Source organism: Puma concolor, chromosome C1 (genome assembly GCF_028749965.1).
Source record: "Puma concolor isolate L17-30 chromosome C1, mPumCon1.1.hap2, whole genome shotgun sequence".
Taxonomy (NCBI): domain Eukaryota; kingdom Metazoa; phylum Chordata; class Mammalia; order Carnivora; family Felidae; genus Puma; species Puma concolor.
In genome coordinates, this window is record NC_141674.1 from 50924553 (window position 1) to 50946600 (window position 22048).

General features: G+C 39.2%; 1 protein-coding gene across 6 annotated transcripts in view; it reads left to right on the forward strand.

Moving 5' to 3' along the window:
- Positions 1 to 22048, forward strand: part of PATJ (PATJ crumbs cell polarity complex component) — a 367672-nt gene that overhangs the window by 198169 nt on the left and 147455 nt on the right. For all 6 annotated transcript variants that reach the window (XM_086717156.1, XM_086717157.1, XM_086717152.1 and 3 more), the window contains one exon: positions 17481 to 17677. In XM_086717156.1, the coding sequence (XP_086573282.1) occupies positions 17481 to 17677 (197 nt within the window). The remainder of the gene's footprint in view (positions 1 to 17480; positions 17678 to 22048) is intronic.

The following is a 22048-nucleotide window of genomic DNA, read 5'->3' on the forward strand; positions in this document are numbered from 1 at the left end:
TTCCTCCGTGGGAAGTACATGAAAGAGAAATGTTGCCAGATTGTTTTGACAGTCTTTGGTATCTTTTCTTTGTCTTTATTATAATCATCTTAGCTGCCAGCTTTTTAGAACCCAATCTTTTGGCATGTCTAGGTGTCTCCTTCCCCACACTCACTTGTCATGTTGGTACGTGCAGAGCTAGATCACAGTATGATCTTCAATACATTCTCAAGGGGTAACTTCTTTTAGTAGGTTCAGTTATTCACTCATTTGTCTGTTTATTGTGATGAAAAACTATTGTGAATAAGGCTGCTCTGAACATGGATGTGCAAATATTTTCAAGACTCTACTTTCGGTTCTTCTGGATATATACCCATACGTAGGATCACTGGATCATATGGTAGTTCTTTCTAAAATTTTTTTTGAGGAACCTTCATACCGTTTTCCACAGTGGCTTCATCATTTTACAGTCCCACCAACAGTGCACAAGGATTCCAACTTCAACACATCCCCACCAACGCTTCTCATTTGTGATAGTAGCCATCCAAATGGGAAGGAGGTACTATGTGATTTTGATTTTTGGTTCTCTGATGATTAGTGATGTTGAGCATCTTTTCATGTGCTTGCTGGCCATTCATATGTTGTCTTTGGGAAAACGATGATTCAAGTGCTTTGTCTATTTTTTATATTAGGTTATTTAATTTTTTGTTGTAGAGTTGTAGGATTTCTTTGCATATTCTGGATGTTAACTCCTTATCATATATATGATTCGCAAATATTTTTTCCCATTCCATAGGTTGCCTTTTCATTCCATTGATTGTGTCTTTCTGATGAAAAAAAGTTTTTAAGTTAAATGTAGTCTCCTTGGTCTATTTTTGCTTTTGTTGCCTTTGGTGTCATATCCAAGAAATCATGGCTGAATCTGAAGTCATGAAGCTTTTCCCCTGTGTTTTCTTCTAGGAAGTTTATAGTTTTTTTATAACATAATTTTCATTTACTTATTTATTTTTTAGACTTGATTTTTTGGAATAGTTTTAGGTTCACAGCAAAATTGAGCAGTATATAGAGTTTCCATAGATCTCCTGCCAGTACTCCTCTCCCCAGTTCTGACCCCCACCCCACAGTTTCCCCCAATATCAACATCCTATACCAGGATCCTGTACAACATTTGTTATAATTGATGAGCCTTCACTAACACATTATTATCACTCAAAACCCATCGTTTACACTAGGGTTCACTCTTGGTGTTTTACATTCTATGGGTTTTGACAAATGTATAATCGTATGTATCCATATATAGTATCATACAGAATAGTTTCCCTGCCCTAAAAACTCTGTGTTCCACCTACTCATCTCTCCTTAGCCCAAGGAATTAACTTTTAGCCAAGAAAATTTTGAACTGTTCAGAAGATACCACCATCCAAGCATTCAGTGTTCAAATTTCAGGACTACGAGTTATCTCCGAGATTTTTCACTCACCTGATTTAGTTGTCATTTGAAGTAGAAATTTAATCAGGATGGTGTTCCCTTACTCTCAGTAAATCTTTATTTTAAAAAAAAACTTCAAAACCAAAAACTATTTAAGACGATTGCCAGCTCATTTACATTCTTTTAGAGCATGACTGTTTTTAACATAATTTCACAAGTACTTCTAATCTAATCATTTTAAAAATCCTGTAAGATGCTTAAGGCAGGCAAGATTATTTTCATTTAACCCATGACCATTCAGAGACTGGACTAAGGCAAATGATTTGCCCAAGATTTAATGGCTAGAAAGTAGAGTCCAGGATCGTAACCAGTTCTCTCCACTGTACCAACTAGCTTCCCATTGGACTTGGAAACATGTGTGAATATGCCATCAGCCTATTGCAGCAGTAAAGGAGATCTGTCCCGTGACTGGTTTCTTTGCCTAAGCTCTGTTTATAACATCATGGAATCTCACATGCTCTGGGATGAAACTGTTAAACAAGTTTTGTTATTGTTTAATATTATTTGAACAAAATTAATTATGTTTAATCATATTATGGCAAATTATAGAATTAGTGTTCTTTTTTTTTTTTTCAACGTTTATTTATTTTTTTTGGGACAGAGAGAGACAGAGCATGAACGGGGGAGGGGCAGAGAGAGAGGGAGACACAGAATCGGAAACAGGCTCCAGGCTCTGAGCCATCAGCCCAGAGCCTGACACGGGGCTCGAACTCACGGACCGCGAGATCGTGACCTGGCTGAAGTCGGACACTTAACCAACTGCGCCACCCAGGCGCCCCGAATTAGTGTTCTTCTTATAAAACTGTTGAAAAAGTCTCATGGGATATTTTCTTGTCCTATTTAAAAATCAAATGTACCATGCAACCTCATGCTTGGTACCCAAATTCTCGTAGCCTGTTTCCTCATTTTTTAAATAAAAATGATAATTTTAAAAAGCAGTGCAATGTAATTAAGGCTGGTTTATGTGGTACTTCAAGGAGCTCTCCAACTGCAAGAGAGAAGGAGGGAAAGTTTTGTCTGGAAAGCTTCTCTATGCTGGGCATTAAGCTAAACATTTTAGTGTATTCTTTAGTGCTGTCTTCTCAAATTCCTAGGATAGGAAAGGTTATCTTATTTTAAATTTGGGAATGTGAGGCTAAGGAACTTGCAGGAGGTCAAACAGTTAAAATGCAGCATCGATGGAATCGGAACAGTAGTACTTTCTGACCTAAGGATGTGCCTTTTGAAGCTCTTTCTTGACTCTAAACTTCTCGCACTATTTTTTCTGAGTCTGGTTTAACATACCTGAAAGATTGTGTTTCTAATGAAGATGAAACATCTTAATTACTCCGAGAAGATGTTCTTCTCAGTTTAGAGTCCTTTATTATAATTTAATTCTTAGGGAAGATATAACTGTATTAATTAGAAATTTTGATTAAGTTAACCTGTATATTGATACCAATTCAGATAACAAAGGATTTGTAAACTTTTGTTTCCGTAATTTATTCATATATTTATGCTATGCCTGCTTTGGGCCAAGAGCTCTACCTATGCAAAAGAGGCAGTTTCTTCTCTCATAATAGTGGGGAAACATAACAAATAAACACCTAAAGATGACTACACAAAATACTGTCAGATCTCAGCTAGAATTCTACTTCTTCCCTAAACCTTGCTCTGATGGTTATTGGAACCAATAACGTATGCACATGGCCCTGGGTGAACAAAGCCAGATGGTTTCCTAAGCAGGAATGCAGAGGGAGGTTTGCTTCCAAAGAATCAGTCACTAAGGGGACCAGGTGAACTTGGAAAATACCGTGTTATATTCCTTTTTCTACATTCTACAGTTCCCTTTAATTATTGCAAACTGCCACTTTTTTCCCCCTCCAGAAAATATAATTAAACACCTTAATGCTGTCAGTGCCTCTGCTGATTTCCTGATCCGTTGCCAGTGTGGGGCTTTTGTTGAGCATTACTGCATGACTGGGTAATGACCAGGGAGCAAAATCACAACTGCAACACAGTTCTACCACACTATAACCATAATGAGCTTGCGACTCAGTGCTTTTATAGTGATTAAAGAACCATATTCTGTGTTCTCCTGATATTTAAAATGTACAACAACGGATTTTTAAGAGTGTTTTTAAAGTTGCATTTGGCTTTTCTCGGTGCTGTCTTCAAAATCAACATGTTTTTGGTCTCTCTCAAGACTTAGTAAAAATCTGAAGTCACTAATAATCAAATCCTTTTTTATACCTTGTTTTCAGTCCTCTCTAAGGGCCACAAAAGCATTTTGAGCTTGGAGAGGAATTTATCTTAGGTTTTTGGACAGTATTTTTTAATGTGTATAACAATTACATAGAGATCTTAAAAAAAAAAAAAGGTGGTGACCCCTTGTCTGCATCCTAAGATTTAGATTTTGTAGATATGACATGGAGCCCAGACAAGTGTGTTGTTGTTGTTTTTGTAACGTGTCTTTATTTTTGAGAGAGAGAAAGAGCACAAGCAGGGGAGGGGCAGAGAAAGAGGGAGAGAGAATCCCAAGCAGGCTTTGCAGTGTCAGTGCAGAGCCCAACACGGGGCTCGATCTCATGAACCCTGAGAGCATGACCTGAGCCGAAATCAAGAGTCAGACTCTTAACCAACTGAGCCACTTAGGTGCCCCAAATGTGTTTTGTATAGAACTACTTAGATGATCTGTGGACCACACTTGGGGAAACACTGGTGTAGGTGTGATGGTGCCGTTACAGAAAGCCTCAGTGGATATATCCATCAAGACTGATTACGTGAGCCTTTGTGTTTGAGCATAGGTGCAAATATGATCTTCCCTAATTAGGATGGATAAACTTTCTGTGTGCTAAACTAATTTCATTTCTTATTGTACGCCTAAAGGTGGTCAAGGAACTTCTACTTTGTAGATAGATTATTTGCTGATTGCACGTCCCCACTGAATGATTGCCTGACCCCACATCCCTTGTCATCAGAGGGATTTGGCAGAGCGATCAGTCTTCTTACGGCACGACATAAAAAAGGAATGGGGGTAAGGTTTAGGGAAGTGAGACGTGTAAGTAGCACACCTCTAACCTCACTTTGGACTGGGTGTAATTGCCCCAATTATCTGAGCCTTAAGATAGTGAAACTAATCAGTGAGGACTTGTGGATTCTGTTCCTGATTTTGCCATTGATTTGTGATTAACTTCAATGATCCTTGGTATCCTTGGTTGTGGATGCTCTGGACTGGTTTCCTTCTCCAAACTAAATGTTATTCTTAACCATTTAGGTATTGGTTACAGAAGTTGAATCTTTGTTGTTATGTGACTGGAAGATCCCAATCTTAATTGGGATTTCTTATGCTTTTGATAGAACCTAATTCAACCTTTATTCCTTTATCTTTTAATTCACCCTTCTTAGATCCTTAGTGAGTAACACAGTGCCTGGCCCAGAGCAAGCATTTGATGTTTTTCTTAATGAATAGATGGAGTTAGCTGTTAACTCCTTTCTTTGACTCTTTGAGTTCCATTTTCTATTTCAGCTGACACCTAAACCCAGTTTGCAGTCAAATGCTCTACCACTGAGCTGTACCCACTAAACCCAGTTTGTATGTATTTCCTCTTGGGTGGATAGTAATGACATGATCAGGCTCCCTACCCTTCTCCCCTGAGCACTCACGCAGCTGGGTGCAAATTCATTTTCAGACACTGTGTAAAGTATTTCACCTGGCTTTGTTTTACCAGGAGGAGTTCTGGGCTTACCTCCCCTTCATCCTGGAGCTCCAGGCTCAATTCAGCAGCTCTCTGTTATTGATACCCAAAACCAGCCCATTCAAACTAAATTGTCTCCTCCTCATGCTTCGCTCAACTCCTGGTCTCTAAGGATCAGTTTCCTTGTTCCGCTGTTCCTTGTTCCTTGTTCCTGTTCCGCTTCCTCTCCCCCTTCCTTTACCTCAGACAGCCAAAGAGTTCACAAGCCTTATTGGTTTTGTGTATCACTTTACTACCACCACATGCCAGCTTTACCTCTATTTTTTTCCCATCATTCTATTCGTATGGTCTTCCTCTTGATCTTCCTGTTTCCTCAGCTCCCCTCCTCAAGTCACCCTGTGTGTGCTCCCAAACTACACTTCCAAAGGCTGGGCTCTGGGGATTGCTGATATGTGTTCCGTGTCTCCCACCAAACCGTAAATTCCAAAAGGACTAAGACAGGTTTTAGACTTCCCTTCGGCCACTCTCTCAGACGTGAACACAGCACACATCTTTATTTTCCTTTTGCGGTAGGTAAGCACATGGGATTGGGAGTGAGGCCGACCCGAATCTGAACCCCAGGTCCACCAATTACTAAATGCAAGTTTGGGCGAGTTTCATAACCTCAGTGAGCCTCAGTTTCATCATCTGTAACGATGGGATGATTATACCTTATAGGATTGTTAGGAGGGCTTTTATTATTATTATTTTTATGTTTCAAGTTTTTATTTAAATTCTAGTTAGCTAACAGATAGTGCAATATTGGTTTCAGGAGTAGAATTTAGTGATTCATCACTTGCATATAATACCTAATGCACATCACAACAAGTGCCCTCCTTAATGCCCATCACTCATTTATCCCATCTTCCCACCCACCTTCCTTCAACCCTTAGTTCTCTAGAGAGTTGAGTCACTTAAGGTTTCTTTTAGTTGTGAAAATTTTCAAACATTTGCAAACATAAATAGAAAAGCCTATGATTTCCTATACATTTTCCCCCAGATTCAATAATTAACAAGGTTTTACTGTATCAGTTTCACTTCTCCCTTATTTTTCTTTCCTGAAGTAGTTTAAAGCCATTTCCCAGACATCATGTAATTTCATCCTTACATATACATCTCTAGAAAAGCAGCTATAATACCATTAATGTACCTAATAATAATTTTTTGGTTTTATCCAATACACAACCCACAGTCAAATTTTTTTATTGTATCAAAATGGATTTTTATAGTTGGTTTGTTCAAATCAGAATTCAAATAAGGTCCTCACATTACTTTGATAAGGCTTTTTCTAAAAAAGTAAATTTACTGGAAAATAAACAAACAGAAAACTGTACCACAGTTTGAATTTTCACCCATCGTCCAGGTCACAAAAATAGAAAATTACTACCACCCAGAAGTTACTTTGTGTTTCTCTGATTCACTGTATCTTCCCTTTTCCCCAAATGTCAACACTGTCTTGACTTCTAAAACCATAGATTAGCTTTGTATGTTTTTGAACTTGATAAAAATGGAATCAGGTGCATACACTTTTCTGTGTTGGTTTGTTTCTCCCCAACAGTATGCCTCTAATATCCAACCAAACATGTTGCATGTAGTAGTACTTGTTTTCATTGTTGAATAAAGTTCCGTTGTTTGAATATGCCGCAATTTATTTATCCATTCTGCTGTAAATGGACTTGTTAAAGATTATATTTCATAATACCGAATATACCAAGGAATCAGCATAGTGTCTAACAGTGAAAGTTCAGTGTATTTTGTTTAAAGTTTGCTCGTTGCATATGGACTTGATTGGATTTTGATTCATCTAATGGAAAATTTTAGATTTTCATTATGAGTTGAAGTTTTGTTTTGTTTTGTTTTTCCTTCCTACTCTTGAGGAAGTAGTCCTAATGATTCTTGTTCTAATTGACTGCCAGAATTTTGTCACTTTCGATTTGTCGTTGATTTTCTTTTCTATTCTTAATATCTTATGCTTTTTGAATTTTTGTGACTAAAAGGAATGAAATTATTTGATTTCTCTGTTGGCTTCTGAATTCTTTAAGTAAGTCTTTTTGTTTAATTCTGGTCCTGACTTTCACCTGAGATCATGGACTCTGGAGTCAGAGTCACTGATTTCAAATCCCCATTTTACCCTTCAGTAACTGTATTACTGTGCACTCCCTGTCCTGTCTGTGCCTTAGTTTTCTCATCTGTAAAGTTGGAGAGAATACCTATCTCATAGAGTTTTCATAAAGATTAAGTGAGCTCAACAGAATGAAGTAAACAATATCCAACTATTATTATTATACTCATGTTTGTGTACTTCAGTTACTAATTTCTATTTATAGGTCCATAGGATCTTATCAAATTTATATACTGGCAAGAACATCTACAACATTTAAGAGAGGAATTTACTTGTTGTTATGTCAAGTATAGTTTCTTTACATTGACTTATTTTCATTATTTTCTCTCTTTGGTCTAGACTTTCACTTGAGATTGGCTCCTTTTTGCTGAAGTGCATATGCTGTTTTTTATTGTTAGTTATGATTTTCTTTTCATATGTTTTTACTTCTCAAATCTGAATTAAAAGTTGGTTACTGCATAAGAAAATTAAGTTTATTATTACCTGCTTATCTAAAAGTGGGATCCTTGTATTTAATATATAAGAAAATATATTTAAATTTTTTTTTCAACGTTTATTTATTTTTGGGACAGAGAGAGACAGAGCATGAACGGGCGAGGGGCAGAGAGAGAGGGAGACACAGAATCGGAAACAGGCTCCAGGCTCTGAGCCATCAGCCCAGAGCCCAACGCGGGGCTCGAACTCACAGACCGTGAGATCGTGACCTGGTTGAAGTTGGACGCTTAACCGACTGCGCCACCCAGGCGCCCCAAGAAAATATATTTAAATATTTTCTCTGCATTATCCTTTGTTATTTAGAAACAGACCAGGTAGCTAAATGCTTCTGAAACTGTATCAGGTCATTATTCTGGTGTATTGAACATTTTCTATTAAAATACTGGACAGCGACTTGAATTAAGTTTGTTTCTTGGGAGAAAGGCTCTGTTACTTAGCAACACCTGATATCCTAGGATGATAGGAAAATACCCTGAGACCACCTTGGAGAAATCTTATTGGCTTTATTGGACAAGGAAAAGGCACTGATGCTTTGATATAGAATTATGAGCAACTTGGGATTCCTTTCTTCAGATAACACTGTCATGGGGCTAGAAAATCCATGTTTAAAACAAGCGTGACTGTTCAGCTGAGTAGAAAAGACTGTTCTCTCTCCAGTTATTCTAGGCTGATATTCATTAAGGGTTACTTAAGTAAAGCCTGCTGCCAAAGAAGTATGTTCCTTGTATCCGAATGTGATCTGTATTTAGAAACAGAAGGGCATCTAGGTTTTTTGGGATAGAAACTACTGCCACTTGACTAACATATTTTGAAAATCAATGAAAGTCAGTATAAAGATTGGCTATTTATCACAAATAGTTCCAGAAAATACAGGTGATGGGTACAGTAAGATCCTGGATCATTAGAAACACTTCTAATATTTTGGTGCTGAAAGCTGGTACTTACATAATCAATGGGGGGGTGGGGGGTGCTTGTATACAGGAAACAAAGCATGGGTTCTTTTTTCTTAAGTTTAGGGGATAACCCCATTGGGTGCAAAGAAAATAATATGCTTTACCCCACATCTTTAATTGCATTTCTCGAAATTGATAAAAGATTTCAGAAAACCACTCTCTATACATTTTCTTCCTACTTATCCCCTTCTTCAGTCACTGGTTACCCTGGAAACGACTCCCAGCAGCCCCCAAAGCAAATGCCAGGCGGTGTGGGTTTCCCCTGCGGTGGAGCCACATGCCTGACACTGCAGAACGGTTTGTGCCGAATCAGCCAGAGGAGCTCGACTACAATTTCTCAGATTCTGAATAAACCAGCTGGCATGCAGTGTCTTGATTTTTCAGAGACACTGAAAGGGTTCGGATCTGCTTTTCCCGCAAAGGCTAACTTTGTTTCCTTCTCCCCTTTTGAAATTCTAGCTCACCTTTTATTACAGCTATAGATTAGAAACAATTAATAATGGAAGTGGCAGAAAACATCTGAGGTAGGAGAGGAGGGAGGGAGGGAGGCAGACAACCTGGGAGGGGGTGGGGGAGATAGAAGCAGAAAGGCTGAGATTGAGATTCTAAAGAAACCTGTATAGTCAAAGCATTTCTTATTTAATCCTGAGGCGTGATTGTGGAGCCAGAGGTATTCTTCATGTTAGATTAGTCTTGTGAAGGATGTACTCAAGGTTGCCTGAAATTTTGATATCTGTGAACTTTATGACTGACTGTCATGATAACTATAGAAAAAAAATTTGTACTGCATGGGAGATAAATCATGTTATTCACAGACCTTAGCTGCCCATGAGAATCATCTAAGGACCTTGTAACAAAGAGAATTTATTCCATTACTAAACTTCAACTCATTGGTTCAGAATCTTGGCTGGGGGAGCCCAGTCATGATTCTGTTTTATAGACTCTAATGGTGATTTTTAGGTAGCCAGCCTAGCAAATATAAGGAGTCTAGGCCTGGGAACCATTATTTGAGCTCTTACAAGGGGATCCTCTTATTACTCAAAATTCTGCCAGTCTAGGGGCTCCTGGATGGCTCAGTCGGTTAAATATCCAACTCTTGGTTTCAGCTCAGGTCATAATCTCGGAGTCTGTGGGATTGAGCCCTGGGTCAGACTTTGTGCTGACAACTTGGAGCCAGCTTGGGATTCTCTCTCCGTCTTTCTGCCCCTCCCCCTCTCATTCTCTCTCTCTCTCTCTCTCTCTCTCTCTCTCTCTCTCTCTCTCTCCCTCTCTCTCTCTCTCTCTCTCTCTCTCTCTCCCTCTCTCTCTCTCTCTCTCTCCCTCTCTCTCTCTCTCCCTCTCTCTCTCTCTCTCTCTAAAACAAATAAACATTAAAGGAAAATTCTGTCAGCCTAAGAGATAGCTGTGAGTTGGTGTGATAAAGACAGCACAGCAGTTGACTCAGCAGACCTGGCCCAAACACGGACTAAATGGCTTTACCTCTCTGTCAGTCCACTCATGTGCAAATGGAGGTGTTTACAAAAGCGTGGGAAGGATTCATTGACATGGTAACCTATGAGATGTTTCTTTCATATAAGGAGGAATCATGAAGATTATAGTTTCTTTCACTGAGGGACAAATCTGAACTAATTCTTTTTTTTTTTTAGTTTATTTATTTTGAGAGTCGGGCTCTGCTGACAGCACAGAGCCTGATGCAGGGCTCAACCTTATGAACCATGAGATAATGACCTGAGCCAAAATCAGGAGTCCTACACTTAACCGACTGAGCCACCCAGGCGCACCTAGCACACCATTGGAAAGCCACCTCAGTGGCCTAAGTAGCATGGGACTAACACCTGATCCAGTGGTGTTACTCCTCTGCACCTGCAGAAGTTGTCCTGACAGCTCCTCAATAGGAGTAACTCAGGGAAAAGAAGCTGAGGGAGAGGGATGCTAACCCCTTCTAGTGATTCCCATTGAGTTCTGTGTGACCACTTCCTTTGTGTCGTCGGGGAGGGGGGATTGCTTCCTGTCACAAATCTCTATTTTCCTCAAGATAGACATATGTAAAGAAAAGTAGCTGTGTCACCCACTTAAGACCAACTTAAAACCTCAACATAGCTAAATCATGGAATAAAGTCCTGGTTGTATTTTCTCCTGGCAGTATTTGGACCCTGTATCCCCAGGCGTTTTATGCTAACATCCATTTTCAAGGCGACAACCCCACTTTACAAATAAGAAATCTGCTGTTCATGAAGGTTCAGTAATTGGTAGAACCAGGGATGTTAAGTGCCTCTGCTAGAATTGACTAAATTCTGACCCCTTTGTAGCAGTTAATTTGAGTTGTTCACCAGCTGTGATGGAACCATATTTAGCAATGGAGGGTCCCTCTTATCATTAATCATTCCCATGTCTAAGTACTTGAACATATAGTTAATGGCCATGAAGGTTAATTTTTTTCTCTGAAGGTTGAACAAGTCAGACAAGTTTTGAACCTGGAGGTCTTTTCATATTAATACAACACTGAGGCTTTTCTGAGCATCTTTCTTTTTTTATTGCCCGGGTCCAGAGAATTGCATTAAATATATAATCTTCATAGCATGTTACCATCATTGGTCTGCTGGGGGTCCCTGACTGGTTTTCTTTTCTCCCTTGTATTCCTGTTTTTTTCCACCCACCATAAATAACCATTCTAATGTGTTAAATATGCGCATCTTCATGTATGCACTTCCAAAACCTGTATTGTGTTATTTTTCTGCAGTAATCTTAAATTACATAAATGGTGTTACCTAGATGGTATTGGCCTATTGTTTTCTTCCCTTTTCATTCAGCACTCTGAAAATCTCTCTGTCACTACTGCCAATTAATTGCTTCTACCTGCTGATGGTACACTGTGATGTCCATCTACCACATTTCATCCATCCTCTCTCCCAGTGACGTACACCTCCAGCCCCCCTACTATCTCCAGCTATTACCTCCAACCCCACTACTCTCTCAAAGAACACCCCCTTAAGACCTGTATAAGAATTCACTAAGATATACATACCCAAGAGTGGAATTGCTGGTTTGTAGAGCATATGTATGCTTAATCTGATTAAGTAGTGTGTCAGACTGCTCTCCAGAAGGCTGCACCATTCGACAGTCCCAACTGCAGCGCATGAGGATTCCCATATCTCCAGTAAGGCTTAATGATGCAGCTTTCAGATACTTGCCAGTCTAATAGCAAAAACTGGTATCTCACTCTAATTTGCATTTCCATAATTACTGATGAACTTGAGCATGTCTTTACATTTTGTGAGCATTTTAAGTTTTGTCTTTGGACCCGATTTCTATTGAGGTTACTATCTTTTTCTGCCTTTCTGTATATTAACTCCCTGTTGATTTAAAAAAAATGTTTTTAACGTTTATTTATTTTTGAGACAGAGGGAGACAGAGCATGAACGGGGGAGGGTCAGAGAGAGGGAGACACAGAATCTGAAACAGGCTCCAGGCTCTGAGCTGTCAGCACAGAGCCCGACGCGGAGCTCGAACTCGCAGACCGCGATATCATGACCCGAGCCAAAGTCGGCTGCTTAACCGACTGAGCCACCCAGGCGCCCCACTCCCTGTTGATTTTAAATACTACAAATATTTTTTCCTGTTATATTTTCTATTTGTCAGCTTAAGTCCAGAATGTACCTTCTATTCTAGTTTGCCAACAGTTTGTGTTTAAAAAAAAAAAAATCTTAAATGGATATTGTACTTTCTCAAATGCTTTTTGCCATCTAGTAACATAGTTTCTCAGCTTTTCTGCTTTAATTTATCAGTGTGATAATTTCCTTGAAAAAATTCCTGATATTTACCTATTCTTACATTCCTGGAATGCGCCCTTATTCATAATATAGTGTTAGGTTGAATCATATGAAATTGCTTTTTCTTAGGTCAGAAAATAGTCAAATACTGGCTATATCATAGAGGTTAAACTAAATATTTTCAATATACTCTCAACTTATTATTATTATTTTTTAATGTTTGTTTATTTTTGAGAGAGAGACAAACAGAATGTGAGCCGGGGAGAAGGGGCAGAGAGAGAGGGAGACACAGAACCCAAAGCAGGCTCCAGGCCGTGAGCTGTCAGCACAGAACCCGACACAGGGCTCACTCACAAACTATGAGATCATGACCTGAGTCGAAATCAGACGCTCAACTGACTGAGCCACCCAGGAGCCCCTCAAATTATTTTTTTTTAATATTTAACATCTTATGACATTAAGTTAAATAAGACTGTACTTTCCTTTTCTCGATTTGTCTCTATTTTTGGGATGAGAATCAGGATTATACCTGCCTCAAAATATGAAGTGGATAACTCCCTGCCCATCCTATGTTCTGGAACAATTTACATAGATAAAATTCATTAAAACTTGAAATCTGGTAGAATTCAAATGTAAAAATACCTAGAACCATGGGGGATTTTGTTACTTTTTCAAAGAGAATACTCTTGACTAACATTTCAGTTTTTTTAATAATTACTAGTCTATGGCAGTTTTACATTTATTCTTATACTAAATATGGCATTTCAAATTTTGAGAGTTGTATCTGTCTTCTAGATTTTAAAGTGTGCCAGCGTTTCATATCAATACACTATTCATAATCTTTTTTTTTTTTAATGTTTTTATTTATTTTGGGGAGAAAGAGTACAAGCAAAGGAGGGGCAGAGAGAGAGAGGGAGCCACAGAATCCGAAGCAGGCTCCAGGCTCTGAGCTGTCAGCACAGAGCCCAATGCGGGGCTCAAACTCACAAACCATGAGATCATGACCTGAGCTGAAGTCGGATGCTCAACCTACTGAGCCACCCTGGCACCCCCATAATAATTTTATTAATCTATCTGTAGTGATTTCAACCCTTTCTACTGCAAGAATTTCTGTCTGTCTTCAGTTTTTTTCCTGATCAGTTTTTACAGTGTCTGTCTTCTTAATGTTTTCAAAGAACTGGGTTTCACTGATCTTTATTATAGTGTTTTTGTTCTGTGGATTGTTTTTGATTGGTCGTGCTCGTTCTATTTTCATTAACACATGCCCTTTATTATTTTCTCTTATTTCTTTGCATTTGATAGGTAGCTCTTTTTCTAACCTCTTGGGTATACTGTTCTTATTTTCTGAAAAATTATTCAAAATTGTAAATAACCTTCTAAGTGCTGCTTGAGCTGTGTCCCTCAAGTTTGATACCTAGAATTATAATTTGTATTCATTTTTGAGTACTGTATTCCCTCATTTCTGTAATTATTTCCCTTTTAAATCTTGGGCTTTTAACAAACATTAATGTATTTCTAAATACCATGGAGTTTTAAAGTTTATTTTTTATTGTTGATTTACAGTTTTTCAAGACGCTGGGGTGGCTCACTTGGTCGTGCATCTGACTCTTAATTTTGGTTCGGGTCGTGATCCCAGGGTCATGGGGTTGAGCCCTGTGTTGGGCTTTGCTCTAAGTGTGGAGACTGCTTAAGATTCTCCCTCTCCCTCTCTCCCCCTCCCTCCCCCTCTCCCACGCCCCCACCATACCCCCCCTCCCTCTCCCTGACTTGTGCTCTCTCTCTAAAATAAATAAAATAATTTTTTTTAACTTATAGTTTTTCATAGTTTTATTGCATTGTGTTCAAAGACACAGCCTATATGATATTGATTCTTTTTGAAGTTTCTTTTATGGCCCAGCACACTGTTTGTGTAACTATTCTGTGTGTGCCTCCCCAGATGTGTGTATTTTCTGTCAGATGGAGAGCTCTCTTATATCCATTACTTTGAGCTTATGGTGTTGTTAAAGTCTTCAGTATCTTTTTTAAATCATCTCTTTCTGCTTTATTATTTTCTGAAAGGGATGTGTTAAAATTTATGTTCTATTTGGTTTTCTTAGCTGTAGTGGCATTTAACTTTCTTAACCCTGTAACTCCAACAAACAAAGCAGATCAAAGTGTTCAGTGGTCCCGTTGAATCTGAGAGAAGAGGTCTTACATCGAGTGTCGTCTCAAGGCCCATCCTCAGGGAACCTCAGGACACCTCTGTAGAATCCCCAGCTGGAATTTCTGTAAACTTTGTACTCTGGTTTCTTATCACTCACCCACTAACCCATAGAATTTTCAGGTCTCAGCCAAATGGGCTCTCACATGCTCCTCCTCACTCCACCTGCAGGTATGCTTCTAAATTTGCTATTCCCCCTACAAGGCTCTTCTCATAACCAAATTTTGTGCCTTACTCAAAATGCTTCTCAAATTCTGCTACTTCCGTGAAATGTCTTCTAGACACGTCAGTTCTTAAAACTCTAAAAGCAACTATTGCTCATAACAATTGAGTATTTATTCACTGACCTAATTCACTAATAAATCAGTATTCAGGACCAGCACCTGTGGTGATTGGAACTTCTATTTAAATAATTGTAGTTGTTGGGACACCTGGTGTCTGAGTCATTTGAGCATTCAACTCTGGTCATGATCCCATAGTCTTGGTATCGAGCCCTGTGTTGGGCTCCACACTGAGCATGGAGCCTGCTTAAGAGTCTCTCCCTCTGCCCATCTCCCCCACTCATGCTCTTTTTCTACAATATAAGTAAATAAATGAATGAATGAATAAATAAATAAATATTTTTGGGGGGTTTAATATTTGTTGTATTTGTTTCCCTCGTTTTGCTGTGTAAGCATCTTGAGGGTAATGCGTGTCCACATCTCTATTCATTAAAATAGTCACCTAGCATCTTGTTCCTGGTAGTTGAGCAACAGAAACACTTTGAGCTTACTTACTTTAACCTTAATATGACTTTATATTTTTTTCCTATATAGAGGGTGGTTTTGTTACATTGCAAGATTTGTATTTTACTGTATTTTGCTAAATGCGTTCTTTATTATTAATAATAAGCTTTATTTGTAAAAGTTAAGATTCTTTTCTTAAAGTGTTTTCATTTGAGAGAAAGAGAGGAGAGAGGGAGAGAAAGGGAGAGAGAATGTGTGGGAGAGGGGCAGAGAGCTGTGTACTGAGGATCCGAAGTGGGGCTCCGTACTAACAGCAGAGAGCCCCGTGCAGGGGCTCAACTCATGAACCATGAGATCATGACCTGAGCCGAAGTCGGACGCTTAACCAACTGAGCTGCCCAAGTGCCCCAAGATTCTTTTCAAAATCACTGTAAAGCAAGCAGATTTATTCTCTTTTCTAAAATAAGCAGCCATTTATATGGTTAATTCTTTTAATGTGAATTTACATATAAAGTATTTTTAAATTTACTCTCATAAGGCAGTGTTTGTTAGGTCTGGTAAAGTGATCCAATGGGCTAGGCACTTCTCCTCTCCCTTGGCACTAATTATTCGAGTTCAGCTTTGAATTTGTAAGGTTCCTTGTAAGGATAGCAAACCTGAGTCAAGAAGCATTAGACTGAGCAGAGAGAGTTCTGAGATAGTCACAATCTACAAACTGGTTATTCAGCTGATAAGATGATTGTATCACACTGTAGGTATCAACCTTTGAGCTGCAGCAACACATCTGCCCTGAGCTGGGGCTGTATGGAGTACAAGACATGCTCAAAGTGACATCACCCCCACCCAGATCTGCTAGTGTGGCTTTGTTGCACATAATCAACACAAAGCCTAACCAGCCAAATCCTAAAATAGGTAATTTAGACCATAAAGTAGAAAGAGCAAGGAAAGACAGAAGATTGAATAAAAGAATTATAGAGTATCTATAAGCCATGTGCTACTAAGTCCTTTAATGTGTATTTTTATTTCATTTCCGCAACATTCATGAAGTGGGTGTTATCATGCCCATTTTACAGATGAAGAAGTAGAATTCCACAGAATAATCTGTTAATTATTGGACCTTGAGTAAGTGGTTGATTTTTGTACTGAATTGAGATCCGACCGCTAAATCAACATCCTTGTTTTCACTCATTTAACATGCAAGGATTTATACCCTTTGTATACTTAACTGTAATTATTTAGAATTAATTTAGAATTGAGATCCGACCGCTAAATCAACATCCTTGTTTTTACTCATTTAACATGCAAGGATTTATACCCTTTGTATACTTAACTGTAATTATTTAGAATTAATTGTTGAGGCTCCTGGGTGGCTCAGTCAGTTAAGTGTCCGACTTCGGCTCAGGTCATGATCTCACAGTTCATGGGTTCGAGCCCTGCATGGGGCTCTGTGTTGACAGCTCAGAGCCTGGGGCCTGCTTCAGTTTCTTTGTCTCCCTCTCTCTGCCCTTCCCCTACTCACTCTCTGTCTCCCTCTCTCTCTCTCTCAAAGATAAAAAAACTTAAAAAAATTTTTCAGAAGAGAATTGTTGATTTTCTTTCCTACTGGATAGCAAGTCCATGAGAATAGGAATGTTGTCCGTTTTGTTCAGCATGATATCTCTCTTGTCATATAGCTGGTGATCAGTATATGTTCTTTGTTTCCTGCCCACCCTCTCTCTTTATTGGAAGGAGACAGGGAAGCCAGGGTTTCTACCACATTGTCTTAGGGAAGAAAATAATGCACGGAAAGTCTGGGCCAATGTGACCTGAACAATCAGAGAAGGTTTTATGGCTGAACTAACCTTTTTAGATGGAGATGGAATAATTAACTGGAACCTATACATACAGATATTAATGACCTCTACTACTTCGTTCTCAGAAAGAGACCATCATGGTGGAGGAATCACGGTATGGATGGGAACATGCCGACGCCTTTAAAATATAGATTCGAGTGCTCTATTTAAATTATTTTACCCTTTTTTTTTTTTAATAGAAAAAATCAGGCAAAGATATGCAGACCTGCCTGGAGAATTGCACATTATTGAGCTTGAAAAGGATAAGAATGGACTCGGACTCAGCCTTGCTGGCAATAAAGACAGGTCACGCATGAGCATATTTGTGGTGGGAATTAACCCGGAAGGACCTGCTGCCACGGACGGGCGAATGCGTATCGGAGATGAACTGTTGGAGGTGAGGGGCATAGATTTTTAATTTCTCTTTTACTAAGGTGAAGGGGTGAAGAGGATACTCTGCAGGAAAATGAGGCGATGGGGAAGAATGTTACAAATTATGTTTTCTTTGACTATTCAAAATCATTTTCCAGAGGAAGAACAGAAATCGTATTGTCGCTTGCAAATGTTGCTTGCTGCTTGAGTAAAAACTAGTCTTGAAAATAATTTAGGGACCCTTAAGTTAAAATCTCATGGAAGCATATTGAAAGAACAGGATTTGTTTTTAACATATATTCCAAAATGTTCAAAACTAAATTGTATATTTATCTACTATTATTCATATTTATCAGAATTCTCTTTAGCCTTAGAATAAACTAGAAGTATGGCATTTGTTTTTGTTGTTGTCATTTAGTTTTTTGGGAAGGTGTTAGAACCAACAAAACTTTGTGAACTGGTTTTCAAGCCTTGGCTAATATCTGTGAAGTTGATGATGTGGGCTAAGGCCATGTAGATTCCTTATTTAGGAATAGGATAAAGGTAAGAAGGGCTAAGGAGACAGCTCATCCTTTGCCAACTACTCTCTAGATGATTTCATCAGTAATCTGAAAAGGTTATTCTTGTTTTCCTCAACTTAAAGTCAGGGGGTTTTTTTCTTTATTTTTTTTAAGTTCATTTATTTTGAGAGAGAGAGAGAGCAAGAGAGAGAGCGTGCACACACAAGTCAGGGAGGGGCAGAGAGAGGCAGGAGAGAGAGAATCCCAAGCAGACTCTGCACTGGCAGTTCAGAGCCTGATGCGGGGCTCAAACTCAGCGAACCAGGAGATCATGACTGCAGTCCAAGTCAGACACTTGACCGCCTGAGCCACCCAGGCACCCTTAAAGTCAGAGTTTCTGTTCTGAGTTTATCTTACTTTGATATTCATTTGCTTGTTAAGAGTCTTTGATTCATTCAGCAAACATAGCTTGAGTGTCTCTTAGGACCGGACACAGAAAGAAAGATGAATGCATCCATTCCCTTCAGTCAGATAGTTCACAGTCTAGAGGAAGAAAACAGACATAAAAAGATAGTTGCACTGCAAAATGAAAAATATAATAATAACAGCAGCTTATGTATACTCGGTGTCAGACAAGCAACCTCTTTCACTAGTGGGGTCACAGAGTAAACGCTGCTGGGATTCAGTATCAGGCAGTTTGACTTCTCAGCTCTCTGTTAACCCGTGCACTCCGCAGCCTCTGAGATAAGATGCTCCAACACTTGGACATTTAAAGGACCTGAATCACAGAGGCAACGAGTATCAGGCTGCTCACTGAAAATGAGGGTTCCCGATTTTGCATTTTATGATTTCCTCTTCAGACCTTGACTCAAAATAGAATTCATAGGCACCCATAATCTGACTTGCTTCATGATATTTACAGCCCAAACTGGTCAGACAGTTCACTGTGCGACCATGAACATCATGCCTCTTTCCTAAGCCTCAGTAAGTTTCTCCCCCTCTAAAAGCCGTTTCCACCAAGAAGTCACTTTTGGAATTACTTTTCTTGTTCTTTTGTAATACAGCATCAAGAAAGGGACCCACACTGGGTAGTAGCAATGACCTGCGTAATCATTAAGTAAGCAAAAAATCAAAGGTGGCAGTACATAACAACCAATATAATTCATCACTTCACGTTTATTTCCTTTGGCTGATGCTTAGAGACTTCAGCAGTGAGGCTACACTGATGGTTGTGGTAATCAAAGTGAAAGTAGAAACTAATTTACTGAGTTATCACTGGTACGTAGGTGCTCTCACATTTGTATTCAGTATTCCCAACAGCCCTATCCGGTAAGTACTGGTACTGTCCCCATTCTGTCGATAAGAAAACTATGTAAGTAATTTGCCTAATATTACAGAACTAAGTTACTAGGTTTCAGTAAGAACCCAGGCTCACCGGACTCCAAGATTCATACTCTAAGTGTGCCCTGTGGTACTTCAACCAAACCCCACTTGTTCTAGATCCATGAGAATCCTGATTTATGATCCTCTAACCTTTATGGAATCACGTCTCTGAAGTTCCTCTGTTATATATACGTAGACATGGATTTCCTATCTTGTATGTGAAAATGTTCCAAAGGCAGTAATGTAGAACACAAAGCTTCTAGTTCTAGTCTATCTTATTAAGACTCAAGATGGAGGGGTGCCTGGGTGGCTCAGTCGGTTGGGCGCCTGACTCTTGATTTCAGCTCAGGTCATGATCCTTTGGTTTCTGAGTTCAAGCCCCACATCGAGCTCTGCACTGACAACGTGGAGCCTACTTGGGATTCTCTCCCTCTGTCTCTGCCCCTCCTCTGCACTCGTGCTCTCTCTCTCAAAAATAAACTAAAAAAAAAAAAAAAAAGACTCAAGATGGAATAATGGCCCTTGGGATCCAGATCAACAGGAGCACTGGTATATTATTTCCCTGACACTGTATTAGATATGGTAAGAAATGAGCGGTGCCTGCCAAGTAATGAGCATGTGTTGCAGTCCATACACGAAAGTCTACTGTGTACAGGGCAGCCAGCACTGAACTTGGAAGACCTGCTTTCACTTCTCGCAGTTCTTCCAGTTATTAGTTGCATTTCAGAAGGGGCTTAATTAACAAAGTGCACTGCACATAGTTGACTGTTCATTAGATCACATTTTCCTCCCTTGCAGACAGAAAGTTCAGATCTCTGTTTTCTAGGCTAAACGCTAGAAGAGCTCTCTTGTCTGAAAAAGGATATTAACATCTTGCCATATTGGACCCCACCTATTCTTTTTTTTCTTGAACTTTCTGAATTTGGCTCTTTTGTTGCTATTCAACAACTTTATCTTCTTGCAGAGGTGGAAAGAACAAGAAGATTAAACATGGCAATGAGTTGATCTTCCTCCAATCCTCCCTGATTCTCTTCTCTAAAAAAATGACCAATAAATATATGTTGGAACATAGATTCTAGCATCCTGTATCTTTGGCTAATTACTTATCTTCTTTAACCCTCAGTTGCCTCATTTATCAAATGAAAATTACTTATTCAGCAAGTATCTTGCTATGCATCTCTCACGCAAGAAGCAGTGTATGAACAAAGTGCTGATTTTACATCAGTAAACAAAATCCATGGTACCTGTTCTCATAGAGCTTATAGTCTAGTGACTGCGTAGCATCAACTTTCGAGGGTGTTCTGAGAATTAATGAGAAAAGGTAGGTCAGATTTTTGCCACAGTATCTGGCGCAAAGTAACACGTGTCAACTGATATTATTTATAAAATAATATTTTCATGTGGATTTGTGTATCTGGATTTTTTTTAGTTTGTTTATGTTAATACATTTGCCTCTGAAAGTATGTCCCAAAGGGAAGCCATTATTTTCCTCAATAGCTCCATGTAGCATCTTAAAAAACTAAGAGAATGGAAACATGCACAGACCGGTTTCTTAAGCATTTATAACCCATCTTCTCATGTGACTTTTGGCTGTAGGTCAGGGATGATGGGAAAAAAATTTGTGTGGGAAACATTTCCCTGGTTTCTTTTTATAGCTGAGAAAAATTTTGATTATTTCTCTATGATATGTGAGGAATTTGTATAGTGCATGATATCAAATCCAATGTGCTTTTTTTTAATGGTTTATTTATTTATTTATTTATGTATTTAAAAAAATTTTTTTTAATGTTTATTTATTTTTGAGAGAGAGAGAGACAGAGAGAGACAGAATGCAAGCAGGGGAGGGGCAGAGAGAGGACACGCAGAATCCGAAGCAGGCTCCAGGCTCCGAGCTGTGAGCACAGAGCCCGATGCAGGGCTCGAACCCACAGACCATGAGATCATGGCCTGAGCTGAAGTCGGACACTCAACCGACTGAGCCACCCAGGCACCTGTTATTTATTTATTTTTGAGAGACAGAGCACGAGCAAGGTAGGGGCAGAGAGAGAGGGGTACAAAGAATCCGAAGCAGGCTCCAGGCTCTGAGCTGTCAGCACAGAGCCTGATGCGGGGTTCAAACCCACAAACCGTGAGATCATGACCTGTGCCAAACTCGGACAGTTCACCGACTGAGCCACCCAGGTGCCCTAAATCCAATGTGCTTTTGAACCAAGAGTAGGAAAATGATTTAACGATAAATACCAGAAAAGCCGAAAGCCAATATTAAAATAGCTGTTCTTTGGATATTGCAGAGCTATAGATGGTAGAAGGGCACTGCATTGTGTGGCAGGCATTCAGAGTGGGCTTTTAGATTACACTTACTAGGTCTCTGGGCTAGTGCAAATCTTGTATATTTGCTTACCCACCCACACTCCATTTCTTTTTGTGACTTCTCTCCCTAATGAGGTAAAGTCATCTGTGTCTTGATTGTTTTTGCAACTCCACCATTTATTCCCGTTCTTTCTCATGACTGC